This window comes from Pelecanus crispus, chromosome 8 (assembly GCF_030463565.1).
Source record: "Pelecanus crispus isolate bPelCri1 chromosome 8, bPelCri1.pri, whole genome shotgun sequence".
Taxonomy (NCBI): Eukaryota; Metazoa; Chordata; class Aves; order Pelecaniformes; family Pelecanidae; genus Pelecanus; species Pelecanus crispus.
This window is the reverse complement of record NC_134650.1, coordinates 27,152,811-27,175,500: the sequence shown is the minus strand read 5'-3', so window position 1 is coordinate 27,175,500 and position 22,690 is coordinate 27,152,811. Positions and strand designations below refer to the sequence as shown.

The window sequence follows — 22,690 nt, the reverse complement described above, 5'->3', positions numbered from 1 at the left end:
ATTGTGTGCATTGGCTGAGTCTTTGCTGAGCCAGACAGCAGCGTGTGCATCTGTTTTTCTATGTCTGCATTCAGTTATGGTAACTGTGAAGAAATGAATTGCAAAGTAAGGTGCGTGGTTGTGCTGATAAAGTGTATATTTGATTTAGTGGTTGTTAACGTACGTTAATGTCTACTGTAATATTCTTGTATTAAGGATCTTCCTTGTGGCATAATTATATCCATACTTTGAGGCTGACAGCGTTGTTCCCTGATGTTTTGTGGATATGGAAACCTCAACCTCCCTAGCAGTGCTAGTACCAGGGGTAGCTGCAGAGTCACAGTGTCTTCCCTGTGGGTGGGCAGGTGGGCTCTCATCAGGTTTACGGGCTGCATGCAGGCTGCTTGCAATGTGCTGTGGAAACATGGCATCTGTGGCCAGGCTTCTGCCACCAAGCACTTGGTGCAGCCACTGTGTGCTCCCAGCAAGCCCTCTGGAGAAGCTGGCCTGGCTGAGCTGTCCTTAATGTCACCCTCCTTGAGTGCAAAAAAATACCTGGGTTTCAGCACTGGATGTGGGGCCCCTATGGATTTCAGTGGGGGGGGTTAGGACTTCTGGAGATCTGGCAGTCCATGCTCTTTCAGTTTATCAGACATGAAATGTGTTTTAATTACACTGAGATGATTAATTGTTCTTTGTGTCTAGTTCAAACTGTTTCATAGAAACACGGTCAGGTCCACATATGTAATTTCACTGATGCTAGATTCTGGGTGCAATACTGAGCTCTGCATCTTGTTTGCATGCTGGGCATGTTGAAGTAATAGTGCATGCAAGAAAAAGAGACTTAAAATATGATGGCACTGCCTTTTTAGTATTGAGAATGATTGTTTTCAGAGGTAGCTGGAAGGTCTTTGGGCTGAGAGTAGAATAAACAATAGCAGAAGTAGCTAAATTAAGACCAAGATATAAATCAAAATGGGTGTATGCATGTGTATGTAAGTTTAAGGCAGGTTTTAAAGGGCCATGTTTCTGTTCTCATTTCCCTGTGTCATATTTCCCTGAATACTGCCACAAACCAGCAAAATTCTGTTTCTTTTATGTCAGCAGGTGGGAGGCTGCCGTGCAGGGGAATATCACAGCCATCTAGTTGTCAGGTCTATTCTTAATCTGTGTCCTCTAACAATTAGCTGCAGTTAGTCTAACAGGGCATTCAGCACAGTGCTTTGCCATGCAGAACCCCTGAACAGCTGGATTGCTGCCTGCCTTCAGGCAGGCCTGGGGCTCTGTTGTGGAAGCGTAGTAGGTGCTGATGCTCATTCCTGTTGCGTTGGATTAGATGCGGCTAATGTGGGAGGGAAGCAGAAGGGACTTGCTGGGGACACTCTGTTCTTGAAGCCTGGTTCAGATTTTGCTGCTGTGGCTGGGGAGAGGGAAGGGGAGTAATATGTATTCTTAAACTTGCTTACTTTCAATATGTTTCAGATTTATGTTTATAATGAGAAGATAGTGAATGGACATCTGCAGCCTAACCTGGTGGACCTTTGTGCTGCTGTTGCAGAACTGGATGATAAGGTACTGCCAGTGAGCTAATGTAAGGAAATGTATTTAATCTGTTTTCAGCTGTGATTAACAGCCTTGCTGACGTTGGTGGAAAAATACTGATAATTGCCAAAAAAAAATTGCCCAGCTCCACAGAAAACACAGAGCCAATACTGGAATCTTCTCTAGTACAGCAGGGCCCACCAGTGATGAACTTGGTCATGGTGAAAATTTCTTAACACAGTGAGGAAGAAAAAAACCTGCTTTCACTGTCTGTCCCATCATGAGTGATGAGGTGTTGAGGAAGAAAATCGCTCTTAATTTTAAATGCCTTCTGTTGTGTTTGGTTTTCAAAATGTGTCCTCCTAATATCTTTTGAACGTATTCAGCTGTAGGTGAAGGAACTTCAGTCAGACCCTGCTAGAGCTGAAGTAGGCTCCCATAGCAAAGCATAAAGCCCCTAGGATTGACTTTAAGCCAGTGATCTGCCTGCTTTTCTTTTTTGCCCCGCTCCTTTAATTGTGTTGCCTTGATCCACCCCTGAAAAACAAATGCACAAACCTGGCCACGTTGGAGAAATGCTAGGAGAATACTGCAGGAGGGCCAAGTCATGAAAAAACTTTGCAAATGGGGAGAGCAAAAAGCTGTTCAGAAACTGAGGGGCAAATGCTTCAGTCAGATTTGAATTACAGACATGCATCTTTGCTTTGAACAGCTCTGTTCATTTTGCTAGGGGCAATATGGTGAGTTTCAATGTTCTTGCTGTTCTGAAGCACTGAGATCAAGTACCTGCTCTTGCTGGAGCTAACAGTGCTGTTACTTCTCAGTATTTTGCTGTTTCAGCAGGGATACTCTAGTCCTGTAGATACTAATACAATCTCATCCTTATGGATGAGCAGACCTGGATGGCTTTCAACTTTTTTTTTTTTCAGACCTGAGTCTTTGTCCAAGTGATTGGTGTCCTTTAGACACTTCTCATCACAGCTGATTGCACAGCTTTCCAGTGGCAGCCAGAGCAATTTCTTATATAGAAAGCTGATGTTGTTGTGGTATTTATTGAGTGGGATGTACAAGCTGGAAATGGGGAAGGAGGCTGAGCACCAAGTACCCAGCCTAATTTTGGAAGTCATTGTCGATCCTGGGTGACAACTGCAGGTACAATATTTATAGCTATGTTCTTGTGCAAGAATTATGCAGAGAAGCCTGGGAAATTTGAATTCTGCACAATAGGAGGTGCTTACCTTCATGACTACGTTCAGTATCTCCATTACAAGTCTGAACTGACATTACTCTTGTGTTCTATGCTTTTCTTAAGCATCAAAACACAATGTAGCTCAAAACAGTGTTGCTTGTTCATCTCTGTACTAATCACTGTTGTGTGGAATGGCTTGTTTATAGAACATCTCTGAGATGTGGGCCATGGTGAAACAAATGACTGATGTCACTCTGGTTCCTGCTAGCGATGCCTTGAAAGTCCGGACCAACATGGAGGTGCGTATGGAGTTCGTGAGGCAGGCTCTGCACTACCTAGAACAAAGGTAAGGTGAATGCTCTGGGTAGTACAGTTTAGAGTTCCCTAATAATAAGCCAGAATTACTTTGTAATGCACACAAGCACATTAACAAGTCAGCTGCCTCTTGCTGCTGTTGTGTCTGTTGCCTGTCTTTTCTGTTCTGCAGGGCTTAGAGCAGCCACTTGAGTATAAAACTGTTTTAGTTAAAAAGGCCTTGAATCCATGGGGAGGTTGTTTAGAAGACGCAAAGACTTTTAATTCTTTCTTCTGTGTTGCCTTTAAATATTCTATATCTGTCATAGTGATAAGTGAAGATGTTTCACTTGTGGAAAGAGATCTATTTCCCCTCTGCAAAAAAATTCCCCTTTTCTATGTTCCCTTTCTGATTGCTGATCACTGTCAGGAGCTAGTGCTGGGAGGAAGTGGGGACAGCAGTGGGGACAAATCTGGTGCAACAAATCAGGTTCTGATCATGCCATTTCTACACCGAAAGGTTTTTGTAAAATTTGAGGAGGCTGATGCTGAGACATCTGGCAATGATTTTCAGACTCTGGAAAGTGGCTTACTGTCTGTATCAGCAAGTATCATGAGGGCCTAAGCTCCTTGACCAAGAAAATGCTTGGAGAATTGGAGGCTATGGAGCAGACAGAATGGTTGTAGTAGAGAGAAAGCCCAAAGCTGAATCCCTGGATGGCTGTATTACCTATTCACTGCACATGTGGATATTGCAGTGTCTCTTATCTAGTAGCTGCCGATGTAATGCCAGCAGGCTAGTTCAGCAGTGGAAAGCAAACAATAGCTGCAGTGTAGTGCGTGGGCATTTGTTACGGATACAGATCTGCCATCTGAGCACGGAAAGTGCTATGCTCTGATACAGCACGCTGGGAAGAGATGTTTTTGCCTACTGGCACAGCTTCTTCTTGGCCCCTGAGAGTTGGTTGCCACACCTCATCAGCACTTGTTGTCACCCAGGGATGGTGGCGGCATGCCTGCCTGTGCACAGATGAACTGACACATCGTAAGGAATCTTCTGTTTCCAGTTCTTCGGTCTCAGCAGTGTGTGATGAGCCAGTCCAGTGACTCTTAACCTGATTTGCCAAATATCCAACTTGCTAAATTTTCACAGTGCCATTAACTGCTAACTGAAATTAGGAATTAGTTTCTTATAGTCCCGCCCCCCCCCCCAACCCTCCCAACTGTGGACATCGGGCCCTTCAGGCCTGATTTAAAAAAACAAACAAAAAACAACCAAAAAAACCCCCCAACAAACAAAAAACCCACCACCCGAAGAAGCGTGCTTTGCTTTGTAGCTTTTCTTTCCTAGCAGGAATTGGCTAATACTGGGGTGTTTCCATGCCTCACCAGCCCCTTGTACGTATGAGGAGGAGATGTAGTGCTGCTCACAGCTGTTCTTGCATTAGTTGCTTTGGAGCAACTGTCATCTTAAGCCTGGAGGAGCATGTGCTTAACTCAGCTGTAATATCAAGATACACTGATGGTTGCTTATGCTTAGCATAGCCTTTCAGTTTTATAGTCTGGTGGTGCACAAGTCTATTGTGCTGCAGAGAAAAAAAGAACTTCATGTCATTTATTGCTGCTGCTTATATAGGTTTTCCTTCAGTGTACAGACTTTCGAGACTCCTGCTTCTAAACATGAATATTTGTTAAATTGACTTGCCTTGATTAAAGGCTTTGATGGTTATTTTAGAAGGCATTCTCAAAGCTGCCTTTACCAGTTGTTTTTCTCTAAATTTCCTTTTTCTCTGTGATTCCCTTCTGGTAAGTCTGTGTCCCTCAAATTTGTATTTGTCCATAATGCAGGGGGGAGACACAAACATATCTGTGGTGTTTACCTGTTCTTAGGATTGAGATGTTATGACAGGATTGAGAAATCATTAGGATGGCAAGGCTTTTTGCCAGTTACGTAACTGAGTTTAACTTAGTACTGAGAGAACCTAATGAGATGGACCTCATAATAGAGTTGAACCTGGAGCAGTACACCAGACTCCAAACATGGTTTCTCTTGAGACTGCTGAATATTGACAGAAGTTTTTGGCTCATTTTGTTGTAACGGTAATGTTTGAACATTAAGGTAATTTGCTTTAAATTGCTAATTTGGTTAGACCTGAAAGGCAGTGGATGTTTTTGTAGCAAATATAGTTCAGTCTGTTCATATGTTTGTTTTGTTTGTGTTGTTTTTCAGTTACAAAAATTACACCTTTGTGACAGTCTTTGGAAACTTGCACCAGGCTCAGCTGGGTGGAGTCCCAGGGACCTACCAACTAGTCCGCAGCTTCTTGAACATCAAACTCCCTGCGCCTGTCCCTGGTCTCCAGGTATGTCCATCACTTTCAGCGACCGAGCTGAGAAAGTGCTCCACGCAGCCAGGAAACTAGTGCAACCTCTGGTGGGTTTTTCTATTGTTTAAACTGCTTTTAGGGCAGCAGGCTTTTTTTTTTTTCATCAGGAACATGGAAGATGGACAGAATCACTTTGAGTTCAGAGCTAGTCCCAAAGCATGGTGGTGCACAGTAGTTTGAGTTCTAAATTCTAGAAATTATGATTTCTTCTAGTGGTCTTTTTCGAGATCAACGAGCAAGTATTAGAATACGTTATGATACAAAAGCAGTAACTTAATCTCCTCTAGTGGTCTTTTTAGAGATCAACAAGCAAGTATTAGAATACGTTATGATACAAAAGCAGTAACTTAATCTCCCTGTTTCGCTTTTTTTTGCACTTATTGTAAGATGGTGACAACAGTTGTTGATAACTATAAATATGTAATGAATTAATCTGAATTGTAGCCTGAACGTTTTATTTAGGAATCTGAATAAAATCCTGCTCACTGGCACATAGTGGAAAGTGCATAGCTGTGCACCCACAAAATTATCAGATAAACAGGCAGGCTGGGTCAAAAAATTAAAGCTAATTATAATTATATAATTATAACATTGGAGACACATAGCTCAGTCTAGCTGTCCTTTTTTTACCTGCTTACCCGAGATCCACAATTAGTTTGGTATCTTTCTTTTTCAGTACAAATGTTTCTAATACCTCAGTGGTCTAATCCAAATCCACCTCCTGGGTGGGGAGGATACCCATATGCTAGTTCTGGGATTCTCAGAACTGAAATCTGGGCAAGCAGAAGACAGTCCCATCCTTTGTTGCTAGGGTGTGCACAGCTTTCACAGGACCTAAAACTCATGACCTCTGGCTTCTGTAACAAAAACAGAATTTTTTACCAAAATCAGTGTGTGGGTGTAAGGGCAGAAATAATGAATGAGGCAAATGATAAAGGAAAAGAATTCAAATATGCTGCTTTTTAAAAAAAATAGATTATTTCTTACTTTATTTTCAGGATGGTGAGGTGGAAGGCCATCCTGTCTGGGCACTGATTTACTACTGCATGCGCTGTGGAGATTTGACTGCAGCCATGCATGTGGTGAAACGGGCACAGCACCAGCTGGGAGAGTTTAAAACCTGGTTCCAGGAGTACATGCACAGTAAAGATAAAAGGTAATCGGGAACTAGGAAAGATCTTTGTGAGGGGTGGGAGTTGCTGTGGAGTAGTGAAATAATCAGTGGCTTGGTAGAAATATAAGAAGCTCAGGTATCTTCTGGTGGTGATGGCTGCCTGCTGTTTATATTACCTACCTAAATTACATGTAAGAAACTTGCATATTTCAATTTGTGGCTTTGCAGTCTATAAATCTCCATAGAGAAAGAGTTGTTCGAAAATATGCAAAAATTTACATTTCAAAAATAATATAGTGGTGTAGCTTTGGTTTTTTTACTACAGGATCTGCCCTGTGTAACAACAGTAGGATACTGCATACAATAGATCAGATTTAGTCTGCTGTCATGAATCCTGTGTCTTTTTATTTCACCCATCACTTATTTTAGTTGAACTTCCTTTGGGGAATGCTTTTTACTACACCTGTTTTCATAAGAATGCCACAAACAAAAGTAAGTAGTGTTTGTTGGAGACCTTTAGAGGCATTTACTTTTACCTCTTCCTTGTGCTTATTCTACTTTTCCAGTTTTTGATACCCATCACTTGACAGAGGCCACTGGGCAAACTACTGAGTATGTGGTTGCAAGCAGTTGAGTTAGTGCATCTTAAGGTGTGCTCTGAACTCTGCTTTGGTGTTTTAGGTTATCTTGTTTATCTTTCCACTTGCAATGAATTTCAAACAAGCACACAGTCAGCTATTGCATTGTAACTGTGTTCCCTTCAGGGGAATGGCACTGTGCTAAGGTACTGGCTGAAAATGGGGGAAACTGGAGGACCCAGGTCAGTGCCAGGATGTGAATCTGTAATATCCCACCTCAGCTTTTGACAATTTCATTCATATGTGGGAAGCCCTCATCCTGCAATATATTGAATGTATTGGGGCTCTTCATGTGTGATAATGTGAGCAAGAACATAGCAGTTTGCATGTCTTAAAAAACAAAAAACCAAAAAAACCCAACAAACTGAGGTGGGGGGGTGGGGGATCAAAGTGCCATTACCAAGTAGTGTATGCCATGTTATTGTTCTATAAATTAACCTGGTTTGTAGAGAATATCTAGGAGTGCTCATTATAATAAGATTGTTCCAGAAACGTTAGTGAAGGTACTGTCATTGTTTTCATTACAAACATTTTAATGAGATACAGTATAATTGATTTATTTTGGTTTTATTACAGCTATGAAAAGGTATTCTGCCTACAGATTTGACAAACCATGTCTTAGTCTAGGAGAACACTTTATTGATTCAATTCTGTAAAATTCTCTACAAGAGGGTACAAGAAACAGAATGACAAAGAACATTATGACAGTATTTAATGAAGACAAGTGTCTCTCCTAAATGTCTTCATGGTACAATGACCTGCTTACTTGTTAGTTGCTAACCCAAAGAGTTCCAAAGACTTTGTGAGCTCTCTTTTTCTGAAATAATGAAATAGCAGAGTCAGAGGAAAAATAGCTCATCTACCACAATATTAATGCACCCCTAAAGAGACTGACATCTAATTTCCACACACCACACCCCCCACAATGGGTATTTGAAGATGATCCTCCATAACTTATAATTATGTATTTAAATTTGTGTGCAAAATTTTTACCTACAGATGTAAATAGAAAGTGCAAGAAATACCAGCCAGTGCTTACTGTCATTACACCTTTGCTGTGAATATGCATCTATATACATTGATTTATATCCAGGTTTCCTGATATAATATTTTTTTTCCTTAGACTGTCTCCTGCCACAGAAAATAAACTGCGTCTTCATTACAGACGAGCTCTGAGAAATAATACTGACCCGTACAAAAGGGCTGTTTATTGCATTATTGGCCGTTGTGACATTACAGATAACCAGAGTGAAGTTGCTGATAAAACAGAAGATTATCTTTGGCTGAAAGTAAGTGTGGTGTTGGGGTTTTGTTGTTGGTTGTTTTTTCTTTGGTTTTTTTTTTTTTTTTTTATGAACAGGTCTAAATGGTATTGCATTTCTGCACTGCTCTGCTAACCTCCCTGCTTCTGGGTCTGGTGTTTTGCATCAATATAATGCATGTGACTTGACCTTGCAGATAGTGAAGGGCTGGGAACCTGAGTCCCAGGGCTGCTGTGTTACCCTCTGTACTATCAGGTGTTAATTTGGGGACACTTGTCTTTGGAACTGTCATGTTCTTCATTTGACAGTGATCATTGTCAGCTGTTTTTACAAGTAGTGTTAGCTTGCTGCAGTGAGGATCCTTTGAATTTTCCTTGTTGCTTTTAATTATTACTTAGTGAGTATTCAGAGTCGCAGCATCAGAGTTTGATGGCATGGACAGATACAAAAGGACCCCTGGGTTATATCTGCATGGGTTGCTGCTGTTGCTATGTTAGCGATCTTTGCTTCCCAGCAATGGATGGGCCTGATGTTGTGACTAGAAGTAGTTTCTAGTCATTTGGTCAAATCTTAGGAGGGGCTTCAGATGGAACAGGTATCTTCTGAGTGCATCCCTTATGTAAGGCGAAGTTGAAATATCTGTGCTTCTTTTTTTGGATGTGTTTTTTAGCTGAACCAAGTGTGTTTTGATGACAATGGTGCAAGTTCTCCACAAGACCGACTAACTTTATCACAGTTCCAGAAGCAGCTGCTAGAAGACTATGGTAAGAAACCACAGAGAGATGTGTTACTTGGGGCTCTACTTTTCCGCTTAGGATACTTTCCAGTTTTTATTACACAAACTTCAGACTCCATGTAAAACCCTATAGCTCTCCACTACTGACAGGCATCTTTAGGGTGTCCATGGACAGCCTGCCTCTCTAGAGTAATGGCAGATTTCAATAAGACATGATGAATGAGTCCTGTGTGTTCCCAGCAATCCAGAGGGTGAGTATTCATCTGTGAACAACACTGCTGCTATTTGTGCTTTATCCATACTGAATTATGGATTGCTTTCTCTCACCATAAATATGCTAAGGTCTTTCAGCAAAACTCCAACTTTTGGAATACAGAACAGAAAAGCAATCATTACCTAATGTAGGCATATATTTCCAAGGCTTTTCTCTGTGTGCATCCATTGTTCATTGTTTTCCTTAAATTACTATTACAAGTAACTTTCTGGGGACCCAAATCACAGCTCCTTCCACTTCAGAAAGTTTTAGGAACGTCCACAGCCAAAGAGAGTACCTTTTCCTGTAATGATCTTCCAGTCAATCAAAAGTAGGTCACTTGGACTATCCAAACCATACAGAATTTGATTCTCCACAGCCTTCTAGTTTGTAGCATCACTCACACCCAGATAAAAATGTGTGGAAAAGAAATACAATAAGCTACCATTGGTGTCACTGAGTAGGAAAATCTACGTTTTTAACAGTATTTGTGCTGCTTGGCATAAGTATAAACGAAGACAAAAAGTTGTGGCCATTGGAGAATCTATTGCAGTCTATTGCAGTTGATGGTTTGCTGTCTGAAAAGAACAAGGGAATGTTTTTGAGTAACTGTTTATTCTCTTTCCCTTCCCGAATATGCCTTCATGCTGTGGTCTTTTGTGATATATTTGCAGTGGAACCGTTATAGATAAGCCACTGAAGTGTGATCAGGTATTCAGTTTTGTCTACTGTGTTTATTTCTGTTGGTGCTGAATAAGCAATAGTGATGCACTGACAGGAAGCATCCTGTCATTTTCATAATGACATTTCATTAAGTCATTTTCACTTACACTCTATGTGTGTGTTGTGTTGGTTTTGTTTTGGTTTTGTTTTTTTCAGGTGAATCACATTTTGCAGTGAGCCAGCAGCCTTTCCTCTACTTCCAAGTGTTGTTCTTGACAGCACAGTTCGAAGCTGCAATTGCTTTTCTCTTCCGGACAGAGCGCTTGCGTTGTCATGCTGTTCATGTTGCATTGGTCCTGTTTGAGTTAAAACTGCTCCTGAAATCTTCTGGGCAGAGTGCACAGCTATGTAAGTCCTGCACATTTACTTTACAATAAAGGGATATTTTCTGAGCCCTTAGAGTACCCTGTAGACACTGCAGGTCTATGTAATTGATCAAATAAGCAGCATTTATCAAATAGTCTCCTAAAAATTAATTGGTTTAATTGCATTAGAGCTCTGGATCATGGCTCTGACTAGTTTGAGGTGAAGATCAGAGCAGCATTTCCTGGCATTAGACTCTCTGATAGTGTTGTTTCTGATATTGCAGTAAGCCATGAAGCTGGTGACCCTCCTGGTGTCAGGCGTCTGAATTTTGTGCGGCTTTTGATGCTTTACACCCGTAAATTTGAATCAACAGATCCAAGGGAAGCTCTGCAGTATTTTTACTTTCTCAGGTAGGAGCTAATTTATGTCTCTAGATTTTCTCCTAGACATTACTGCTTCATTATCTGGGAAGTCCTGAGAAACAGGAGTACCTTCTTCCTTCCCTTTCTTTTGTAGGAATGAGAAGGACAGCCAAGGAGAGAATATGTTCTTGCGTTGCGTTAGTGAACTAGTAATTGAAAGCAGAGAGGTATGTTTGGCCATGTTTTGCCTTCCTCACTTAAACTGAAATTAATTTCTTCATTGAAATCTTTATTAGGCAGGACAGTCTTAAACAGTTGTTTATTTTTTCTGCCTGATGCAGACATATATGACAGAAGAACTCACAATGACCATATGTTTAAGATATTTAAGCACATCTTTTTGCCTGTTGATTATATACAAATAATTTTGGTATCAATCACTGTTTTTCATTCATCCATGACTGCATCTTTGTACTTAGTAAATATGTTGTGAAATATGTGCAATTCATGTCTCCTTTTGTTTCCTTTTTTTCTTACTTTACATCTGTGTGGATATAGTTTGATATGATTCTTGGAAAGCTGGAAAACGATGGTAGTAGGAAGGTGAGTTGAAAATTTATGTTTATATTTTACATAAAAAGTACAAACTATGTGTGATTTCCAAAGTAGTCATGAGGCTATCTTGCTTTTCTTTATTTTTCACTAGCCAAATTATTACTGTGTTTGAATACATACATGTTCTCCAAGTATGAGATCCTTTTACAGGATCTATGACCTGCCCTAACAGAAGGCAGGTCAGGAACTACAGGGCAAACTACGTCCCTGTAGACAGCCAATGTAACTAAAGAAACAAATGGCATCAGGTAACTTAGCGAGGTAATTACATCTCTACAGTAGGAAATGGAATTTAATGCACATTAGTAAAAAGCAGTTAGTAAAAATGGCTTGCTTGTAAGTGGGTGTGAGATTGTTCTGTTAACTGAGGTGTGCGTGTGAAAACTATCTATATGATATTATCCTCATTCACCTCAGAGAAGTGTATTGCAGTCCATTAAAAATTCTTGCAATTAAGGGAGCAAGGGCGAACAGACCACAGGCATAGCCACAACTGATCTGTCCTGTATATATATAAGGGTAAGTATTGGATCTAAGATCAGCCATTTTCAGTTGTGATGGATCTTACTTCTGCTGTAAAAGCAGTAATCTCAAAGTAAAATGTAAGCTTACACAGTCAGAAGATAAAGGAAACCTTAAGGTTTCACCTGAGAAGAGGAGAGTGCATGCAAATGATTAAAATTTTAGATAATCAATGAAGTGTTTCTGTTCACTGCAGGAACTCTGGAAGTGTTCTGTGTAAAGCAGACTCCAGAGTTGTTTAAATCTTAATTTTAAGATTAGGGCTCATGCTGCAATCATTGCTACTGTCAAAAAAAGGAAAAAAGTTATTTCTGGCAGGATTTTTTTTTAAGATGCTTTTGTTCTGACAGTTTAAAAGCAGTGAGATTGCACACACACAAGAGCAAGGTAACTCAGTAATCTTCACAAATATTTTTTCTCTTTACAGTTCTTTGTAAGATAGATAGTTTTTAGATTATACCACTAGTGGTGAATCCTGTTTTCTTGACTTTACTCAATTCCTTTTAAATGTAACTGTATTCTGGTGTTTCTTTGGTATGAAACCAGCAATCTTAATTTTAAAATAAATTCTTCTAGATGGTATGTTCTTATTTTTACATCCTCAACTAGAGTAAAATCCTTTCCAGATATCCTTGACTCTTTCCTCTCTTTTATTCTACCTGTGTTTATTGTTTCTTTTAAAAATTCTTATCCCCCTTTCATTTATCTGTGTAAGATTTTGCTTGCAGCCTGTCATGCCATTAGACACAAACAGCATCCCTGGAGACCCTGGCACGTTATATGCTGAAGTCTTTTGTGTTTTCTTCTCCTCTGTAATGTCTCATCAGCAATTAAAATAATTTAGAATTTGACCTGTTATCTGGGTCATTTTGAATGAATTAGAAACTGCAGATGTCTTGGTGCTGACTCCGTTTTGGAGAAAGCCTCTCTCACAAGAGCTCTTTCTATTTTTAACATGTCCCTTTTGCATGTTCCCATGGAAATGTATAGGCCAGTCTAATCATAATCCAACATGTAAAAAATTCATTGTCTTGACAGAATACTGAGGAGTTTTTAAGCATTCTGATTTCTCTTCTCTCCTTTTGTTTTTCTCACCTCTTTAGCCTGGAGTGATAGACAAGTTTACAAGTGACACAAAACCCATTATTAACAAAGTGGCTTCTGCAGCAGAAAATAAAGGATTGTTTGAAGAAGCTGCAAAACTTTATGACCTTGCGAAGGTAAGTATCTTCTATGTGCTGCCTTAAATATGTACCTGGTTCACTGGGGTTTTTTTCCCAATCATTCTCCCTGTGATTAGGAGATTAAACTTCATCTCGGAGATTGAATTGCCATTATTCAAGCAGATTGTTTCTGTTGCTGTTAAAGCAGAGCCTCTGGCTGCATGGAGCAGGGTTTCAGTGAGCAAACCCAGATGGATTGTGCTCCAACCCGTTCTGATTTAAGACATCCTGGTTCTTGATCAATGTGGTCTTTTGAAGAGGTTGCCCCATGTGTGATGTTATTCTGGCTAGTGAAGTTATTTACCTGGAGCGTGCTCTTCCAATTTCATAGATGTTGAATTGAAGTCTAAAATAGTTGGGCTTTATAGTGAGTACTGTTGTTTCCTTTTGAAATATATTTGAAATAAAAGTGGATACAACCGTAGCCACTGTTTTAGAGGAGAATTAGGGGAAAATACTTTTTCACATAAGCCAGCAGCATTATGTTGCTCATAGCTAATATGATCTTGACTCTTTATGGGAGGGAAGCATCTCTGAGCTTACACTAGGCACCACTACATGAGACCTTTCCGCTTTTTCAATGAGATTAAAACACTAAGTCCCATCATGCTCCTTTTATCTGTCTGTAACTTTAATACCAACAGAACCCTGACAAAGTTTTAGAACTGATGAACAAGCTCCTCAGTCCTGTCGTTCCCCAGATCGGCACTCCCCAGTCGAACAAAGAGCGGTTGAAGAACATGGCCCATTCCATTGCCGAGAGGTAAGACAAGGGGGCAGGATTGGATTGGGTGATTCACCTGTACCTGACCTGGGACCGTCAGTTCAGTGGAAACAAAGTTCTTGACTCTTGTTTCTCCTGGCTGGACTGTGGCATCCACAGCAATGTATTCAGGAGGACAAAGAAGAGGCCAGAATTTACCCTGTCCTGCTCATGATGGCTTGCAGTACTGAAACCAGAAACATAGTTTTCAGGGGCAGGTCAGGTAAATTTGGCAAGAAGCTTTATCTGTAGGTTAAGCAGGAAAAGGGAATTGCAGGATTACCAACTGGAGACAGTGTCTATTAAGGAGCAATGAATATAATTACTTGTATATTTTAGGTTATTTTTAAAGCAAAATATAACAGTTGCAGAATCATTGCACGCAATTCACTTGTTTGAAACAGTATTGAGAGAGCTACAAAACCAGTAATTCTGAGTTGTAACAGCAGAGCGGTGAGTTCAGTAGCTGTCTGAAAACTTTAGTTCACTGCTGCTTTAATGAAAGCTAAAAAGGGAACACTTAAGCTGAGGTCTGTATATGGCTAATGTCACCAGTGGACCTCATTTCCACAGCCTGTTACTTCAGGAAAGTGCCATGTGGTGTTTAGAAAAGAGAGAGAGATGGAAGTGACCAAAAGGAATGTCACCTGCAGTGTCAGGTGCTAATTAGGATGCATGTTTGAGAGACATCAGTGCTCAAGATTCATTAGTAGCTAGAAGTTAGGAATAACCTGCTTCTGAAAGGTTGTAATTGCAAAATAGCTTTGGGATTTTTTTAAATCATCTTCGTTTGGTGCATCTTGTCACAGCGACTACCAAGGACAATTCCTGTATCTTACTAGAGCAAAATGTGGGTACCTGTGAGAAATGTCTTACTGCTTTTCCTCAACCATTCTGGTGGGGAGAGAATAAAAATAAACCAAGCACACTTGCTGGCACTTTGAAATTGGGAAGGCAAATGCAGAAAAGTATTGATTTCAGTCAGAGGCCTTTGCCTTTCTTATTTTGACAAGTGGCATTTGCCAGTCACTCCTTCAGTCAGCCTTTCTTTCCTTCATTTAGTCAGGCTGCAGACTGAGTGAAAATTGGTGCCGTATTGACTTAGTGAGAGACCCATTTGGTAGCAGACATTAAGGAGAATTAAACCTATGGCTTGAGTTTAAGCTTCAGCAAAGGCCATAATGGGCTTTGTTTTGCTACTTGCTTTGATCTGTGTGAGAGCACTAAATATTACGGTTCAATAATGCTGCTTTACAGCTGCAAACCTTCATGATTGCAAAGCCAGAACAGTTCTGATTAGCTCATCTTCTTGCTGATTAAATGTAATACAGGGCTGTTCTTCATGTACCGTACTGCAGACAGTACTGTAGCAATGCAGCTTTCCTCCTGTGCATTCTTGTAGTGTTTTTGGAACGGGGGAGAAACCTGACAGAAAAGGCCAAGAGGCTCTCTGGCTTCCTCTTCTGCAGCAGCACAGTGCATGGCATGTACCACGCACCTGACCACCATTATCTTGAGGAAGGAGCTCCTTTCTGACCTTGTGCTGTTAGGAGTGAGAGCAGACAGCCCTCCCATTTGTCTCCTAGCAAGTGTAGCTAGAGAGAGCATGCAGAAGCATCTAATCCATTTTTAAGTCTTCATTTCTTGCCTGAAGCAGGCAGTTGTGCTGGAGAATTGTGCACTGTAAAACAGCGTGTTAACTATGCTTGTACAGTGCTTGCCTTGCAGGTCTCTGGTTCCTGTCACTGTTTTCCCTGTGAATATAGGAAGTATAAACATTTAAAAGGAAACAAATGCTGGATTTGATGGAAAACTAGACGTGAATAAAAGTATTTTTAAAAAGCCACAATGTGTGAAAATTCTGCCTCCTGGTTAAGGAAAATTAAAGCTGTTCTTTGTTAGATGCCTTCTGTCCTTGTGCTTGATGTCTCCACTTCCAAGAATTGCAAGAGCACATTTATAAATGGTTGCTATTCTGCACAATAAAATTGTAAAACAATTTCTTTCAGGTACAAAGCTCAGGGGATAAGTGCAAAGAAATCCGTTGACTCCACGTTCTACCTTCTGCTAGACTTAATCACGTTTTTTGATGAATATCACGCTGGTCACATTGACAGGGCCTTTGATGTAAGTTTCAAGAGTTCTGTTTGAAGTGCAGCCTTCCTAATGCCCTTGAAAGCCCAGAATGTCGCAAATAACATCACTTAAAATAAAAAATTATATTTAATGGGTTAGAAGGTGCTTCTATAGGAATTTAAAAATGTGTTTCTTCCCTGTTGTTTGATAATCACGAAGATCTTCCTGGAGCTATTTTGTAGACATTGATAAAAATATATCTGCTACTCAACAAAGTGAGGAGATAAAACAATAAACAACAAGGAAACTATTTCTCTTGAATGTAATCAGGAGCATTTCATTAACACTTCAGAAACATACTTTATTAGTATATGGTACATAGAATGTTGATTATCTACCCTGATTCCTGCTTTTCTTTTTGAAGATTATTGAACGCCTAAAGCTTGTACCTCTTAGCCAAGATTGTGTAGAGGAGAGAGTTGCTGCCTTCCGGAATTTCAGCGATGAAGTAAGTAATGTCTCTTGGTTTTAGCTTGCAAAAGCCTTTTACTTTGTTAAAAGGGTCTTAAAACCTTGTCACCTCATCATTCTTATTCTTGAATGGAGAAATAGGATGGAATTATTTTGCATTCGTACAAGTAGACTCTTGGTTTGCAACTTTTTCTCCTTACTGCTCTTTGGAGCACTAGAATTCCCTACCCAGAAATCCTGTCTCCATTTTGCAGAATACATCTGCAGATCTGAATCTCTCTGAACTTACTGAGTTTGATTGAAGAATTCAGAATATTGAAAACTTTGAACTGCACTGCTGACTTAGTTCTTCCATGCTTTTAATGATCATCAAGCATTTATAGGGTCTTTTGTTTCCTTCCCTCCAAATTAGAGGAACTCATGTATTTGGGTATTAGCAGATGAAACATATGAAGCATAATGGAAGGCTATTATTGCTCTTGAACTGTTTTAACTGGAGGGTTACACTTCTCTTTTAGACAGTGTTTGTGTGTATTTGGGTGCTTTGGATTTTTCTGTATTCAGGCGCTTTGGGTTTTATCTGAACTGTTGCTATCAAACATGAAGGTGCAGCCATTATGCATGTCTGTCTCAAAACTCCGGGTAACTTTTTTGCCAAGTGGTGCAGTCACAGCAGGGGTAGCCATTTAATATATGACTGTTGATACTTACTCATGGAAATATCAACCATAGTTATCATTGCTTCATTTTCTGAGGTCATATAACAAGAGTAATGATTCTGTCAACCTGCTCTTCATTGCAGTATGTCTTTTTTTTTTTTCCCCTCCTTGTGTAGATCAGGCACAATTTATCTGAGGTCCTGCTTGCAACCATGAATATTTTATTCACCCAATATAAGAGGATGAAAGGCACAAGCCCAGCCACTCCTGCCAGACCCCAGAGGGTAATGGAAGACAGAGATTCGGTAAGATTGTAATCCTTGCTGTCTGACAAGATTTCCTACTTCTTTTTTTTTCTCCCCTGATTTCAAGGGATTGGACTTCAAATAACTGAATCTCTAATGGTCTTCGCTTTTGACTTGCTTAGTTACTTAGTCTTAGACTACTCAGCTTGCTCTGTTACTTAGAGTCTTGAGGCTAGTCTCTCATAACTTCATCTTTGTGTAAAGAAAGGATTTTGGTCTAAACGGCATTGAGCTAACTAAGATATATTACACTATATATCTACCTCCTAGCAAGAGGAAAACAAGTCAAGTGTTCAGTTTGCTTCTTGGTGGGATCTTAAATAGTTAGCACATGTGGACGCTGCAGTGTCTCCAGGATGGTTGGTGTTGCTGCCTTGACAACTGAGCTGTTGTTTTTCAAGAGCCTGATTTCCACTCCTTTCATTTGAGTTAGTGCCCTGTTCGTGTAAAAGTCATTTCTGGTGGAAAGGCCTTCCTTGAGTCCTCTCCTTGGCTTGCTTCTGTAGTGACACGGACATGGAGATTTTCAAAGTGTCTTGGGCAATACACCCAGATGCTCAAGTACATTCAGTTGGTGAATGGCTGTAGCAGTTTGCCAGTGGTGTTCTGCTGCCTCTGCAGCAGAATGGGGCAGCTTCCAGGTGTGGTGGTGCTTGGTCTGGCTGCCTGGTTTAAATGGCTGACAATGGTGGGTTTGACTTCACTGCTAGAGTAGGTGCTGAAGCATTTCCCCCATCCACTGACAGGAGCCTATGCCTTCAGCAAGCCTCAAAATAGGCGCCACTTAAAGGGCACAGCCATATTTGTGGGCACTTGCCTGTCAACATGCTGCATTGAGCAGGAGGGTTCTCAGCTTAGCTGTCATCATGTTTGGGCTTGTAGCTCTTAAAGCTGCCACAGGCACTTGAAAACCAAGGCCAAAGACTCATCCTGTCTTACAGATTAGGAAATAAATATCAACTCCTTTTGAGAATGAAAACCAACTTGGGCCACAGCCAGCTTTATTCCAGGCTTTAGTCATCTGCAAAAGCGCCTTTGACCTGTAAATTGCAATATTGGTAAAAGTCTTCCCTTTTCTAAATCATATCAGAAGATGTAAAGCTCAAGTAATGATACAGCTTTTGTCTCTGGAGTGCAGTCTGTATGTGAGCTAGAGGATCCTGCCTTGCAGCTGTGCTTGTACTCCAGATCAGCAACATTGGAGAAGTATGCATGCTGCTTGGGCTTCTCCCACCTTAAATTCTGCACATGTGAAGTCCCAGGCTAACACAATCTGTTACCTGCTCCGTGTGTTCATAAGGTTGCCACTGAGCAAACAGCCTTAGCTCCTTGCTTTCCAAGTGAGCTGTTTATTTTGGTTTTGTGATTTCAGTCTTGTGCCTTACGCAGAAGCATTTACCATCTCCATAGGGGTGTAATGCTGTCAGGTGTCATCTCAGTATGAATACCATGACTGTGGCCTACCAGAGATTGTTGGGGTGATTGATGATGGGATCAGCAGCTTTGCTGGCAGGAGTTTGTGTAGAAGGAAGCCACCATGACATCGTATCCTATCAACAGCATGCCTGTTAACCAGCACGCTCAGTGTGAGCGTGCTTCATAAACATCCTCTGTACTCTCGTGCTGTTACCGTTGTGGAGATCAGCTGATGATGTACCTTGCTAAAAACCCTTGAAAGTTTTCTTTTTTCGAGCTTCAAATTTTGTTAATCAAGCTTCTGGCCTTGTGGTGGGATCTCATGGCAGCAGGGTATCAGTGGTGTTGGAGACACTGTTTTTGAGTCATGGATCTCTGGCTGCCGTGTGCAATAAAAGCTGTGCTTAACCCTCAGAGTGGGCAAATGCCTGCTGTCTGCAGTCAGGGAGGTGACAAGAGAATAACTATGTGACTGTAATGTCAGAAGGGAGCAATAATCTGCTAATGTAGGATTAGCTAGAGAGAAAAAACCTAGTAGCTCCCAGCTGCCTAAAGATTTGCATGCACAGAAAAATACCAGGCATGGGCACATGGAAGGTAGGGTAATAATAGTTTTAGCCTGTGTTCCCCTTTTTTCTTACCCTGAAGTATTTTCTCCAAGGCTGCAGGAGCAGGGAATCTAGATCACTTCGGTTTCCCTGTCTGGAAAGCAACTTGGGGCATTTTAGTGGTGGGAAGAAATGAGGACATTTCAAATGTGAGAAGTGGGGTGTTTCTTCAGCAAAATCTCCCCGTTCATCTGATCAGAGGCAGCAGATATGAGCTTCTGTAGGCTATGCTTGGCAAGAATTTTTCTTCTGAACTTCCCTGGGAGAAAGGCAGCTTTTCCTTTTTCCATGGGGAAGCAAATTTTAGGGAAAACTGGGCTCTTCCAGAAGCTTTAACAATCTCAGTGCATTGCCCAGTAGACAGTGCAAGTGAAAAATGACCCTTCCTTGAAATAGGTCTTTGAAATCCCTGGGTTTTCTCTAGATCCATCAGAGCAGACAGATTCAAATCACTCTGTTCATCGGATGGATTTGAAAACACAAGATAGTAGCTGTTTGTAAGTCTGAGGCTTATTGCACTAGCCGGGAACAGAGTCCCCCAGAGTAGGAACACACGGCTCTTGAATTTGCCCTCTGGTTCCAAGCACTGGTCTGCTGACTGCCCTGAGCGGGATCCTGCTGTAATGGGTAGGGAGTAGAGCGGCTTTGGCAGGAGCAGTGTGGACCCGCCAGCAAGGGCAGGATGGAGAGGAATAGTACCTCTGGAGCCCCCTGAACCCAGTAATGCTCTCTGCTAGAACATCTCCTGTCCCACTTTGGAGATGAAATGGGCTTTATTTAGAAATGATCAGGTTTGGAGTCAGAGCTGGTGTCTTATGCATTTTGTTTATTTCAGAATGAAATTACCTAAGCTGTGTTTTGAGTCTTTTTTTTTTTTTTTTTTTTAATGTATATATATTAATTAGTTTTGGGAATGAGGGAGCAAAGTCCTGTCCCACTTGGCCTGATCCATTTTGTCAGACTTCAGGCAGAGATTGTAGCAAGCCTGGACTGCAGTGCCAGAAACGATGGCTGCAGCGACACCCTTGACCCAGATGCTGTGAGTGCATGACAGCAATGTCATATTGCTCCCCGCCCTGATCCAGGGTGGCGAACTCTCTGGAGCAGCCCAAGGACATTATCTCGGCGGCAAAATTAGGTCATGAAAGGAAAGGAATTCTTTTTTTTTATTTGTGGTCTTATTTTAAATCGCAAGTGAATCTAACATTCATTAAGTAATTACAGCCAATAGAACATCTAGACCTCCAGGCCGCTCTTAACCTCTGCAAACCTCTGTTTGTTCTTCCTGAAGTATTGCAACCTATCCTGTTTTGATTTTTAAAAATAGACCAGCTCTAGTATCATTGCTACTGAAAAGGTAAAGGGAACAGTAACTTGCACTGCTCCTAAGTCTTTCTTAGTCACAGTGAGTTTTTGCTTCTTAATATTAAAATTCCAAGGAGTCAGATGCCTTGACATGCTTTTTTTTTCACCTACCCCACCCATTTTGACCTCCACTAAAAAGTAGCAGGTCAGACATAATTACACGACTGTGCCATGTAACAGATTTGGAAGCAGAGTAGAAGTGTTGACTGTGATTGGAACTGAGCAATTAATTTTCAGGCCACCTTGTGAAGTAGCAAATACATTGGTGTTAACTAGGTGGTAAGTTACAGCTAGGGAAATTGTCCTGGGAGCTTTTAGCAATTGGGTCAGTCTCAGTTTTGCTGCTTACTCCAGAGGCCTGCTGGTGTGCTGCACTGCCTTCTAGCATTCCTCAGCTGCGGTGCTTATGGAAGGGAGGAGTGCCTTCCACTGCATTGCTGGCTGTGCCATTTGCAGCTCCAGGTAGTCCATTCATTGTTGGCCAGATAGGAATACAGTGCAAGATGGGAACTCTGCTCTGTATTTCAGCCAGGCCACTGGGCTTTGTAGACAGTCACGGCTTCAGACAGCATAATGGAAACAGAAAATTAAATGGCTGTGATCTGAGTGCTAAAAAAACCTTACTTTCCTGCCCCATGTGTAAAGTTGAAGGTTTTTTGTGCAGCTGAAGCTGTAGCATTTAGTCAGTGTCTTGAAACAAACAGATGAGCATCCCAGCTTTTCCATTATCAGCTTCCAAAACTCCTCTGTTGCCATTGAATAACTGACTGGTTTACCATCGCCCTGAAAAAGGGGTAGAATTGCCCAGATGGGCATCAGGGATGGTGTTTGTATCTGTTCCAGCCATGTAACGGGCTTCAGTCACTTCTCAGTTTGTAACTTCCTGCTGTCAGATTTACCATCCGCATGCCCACAGCAACCAAAGCTGCTTCAGCTTTCCCTGCAGTCAGTAGATTAAAGGAAGATTTGAACAGTGGGATCTTCTAGTGCAGTAATTTAGAGATGCTTAATATTTAAGAAGAAAATACTGTGAGCAATCAAAAGAATCAGTCTGCACAGTTTTCCATGAAGATTTGGGCTTTCTGTATTCTCTTGACCTCTACCAGTTTTCAGAATTATTTTCCTTTTAATTTACTAACAGTTTTAACAAATGAAACAAATTACTCCCGAATTCCTTCAGCTGTTACGTATCCTTCTGGTGTGTGAGAAGGATTTTGGTTACTTTAGTCAAAGGTCTCTGAATGTATTTGGTACATCTGCTTTCATTGTGTTATGGAATGAAGAGCCTTTAAGGATGTCGATGTTGCAGGTGATCCTGGAGACCTCCAGGTGCATGTGGCACCACCGGTTTGTTTCTAATACTTCTGCTTTGAGAATGTTAATGCTGCATTTCAGCAGGGTCAACTTTATATTTTGCAAGGTGGGAAAGAATCCTGTTGCCCTGGGAAAGCCCACTTCATGCAGAAACTACAAGATTGCTGCAGTACAGCAACGCCCCACATTGTTGAAAATGTTTTTTCTTGGGTAATTTTAAATAAATGGGAATTTTTTTTAAGGAAAAGGGTAACTCGACATGCTTTTAATGGTTGGAAAAGGAAATAATTGGATTTCCTTCCAAATGCAGAGATACATTATCCAGAGAGCAACTCTGAGAAATAAAGATTACATTTGCTTGTTTGAAAAGGCAAGTGTTTTAACTCATGTCTAACTCGGCTTTCATTGTGAGTTTTTTGATACTAAATTAACTGTACTTTATTTTTCTGGTTTTTAGCAACTTCGATCTCAAGCTCGTGCACTGATAACGTTTGCTGGAATGATCCCTTACAGAACATCGGGAGACACGAATGCAAGACTGGTTCAAATGGAGGTCCTTATGAATTAG

General features: G+C 41.0%; 1 protein-coding gene across 1 annotated transcript in view; it reads left to right on the top strand.

Moving 5' to 3' along the window:
• Window positions 1-22,690, top strand: part of NUP93 (nucleoporin 93) — a 77,659-nt gene extending 54,969 nt beyond the window's left edge. Inside the window, exons 6-21 of the mRNA XM_075715218.1 lie at window positions 1,462-1,551; window positions 2,917-3,056; window positions 5,235-5,367; window positions 6,390-6,547; window positions 8,267-8,432; window positions 9,076-9,169; window positions 10,274-10,465; window positions 10,707-10,833; window positions 10,940-11,012; window positions 11,344-11,388; window positions 13,026-13,142; window positions 13,790-13,908; window positions 15,918-16,035; window positions 16,409-16,492; window positions 17,291-17,419; window positions 22,580-22,690. Coding sequence (XP_075571333.1) covers window positions 1,462-1,551; window positions 2,917-3,056; window positions 5,235-5,367; window positions 6,390-6,547; window positions 8,267-8,432; window positions 9,076-9,169; window positions 10,274-10,465; window positions 10,707-10,833; window positions 10,940-11,012; window positions 11,344-11,388; window positions 13,026-13,142; window positions 13,790-13,908; window positions 15,918-16,035; window positions 16,409-16,492; window positions 17,291-17,419; window positions 22,580-22,690 — 1,896 coding nt within the window. The remainder of the gene's footprint in view (window positions 1-1,461; window positions 1,552-2,916; window positions 3,057-5,234; window positions 5,368-6,389; window positions 6,548-8,266; window positions 8,433-9,075; window positions 9,170-10,273; window positions 10,466-10,706; window positions 10,834-10,939; window positions 11,013-11,343; window positions 11,389-13,025; window positions 13,143-13,789; window positions 13,909-15,917; window positions 16,036-16,408; window positions 16,493-17,290; window positions 17,420-22,579) is intronic.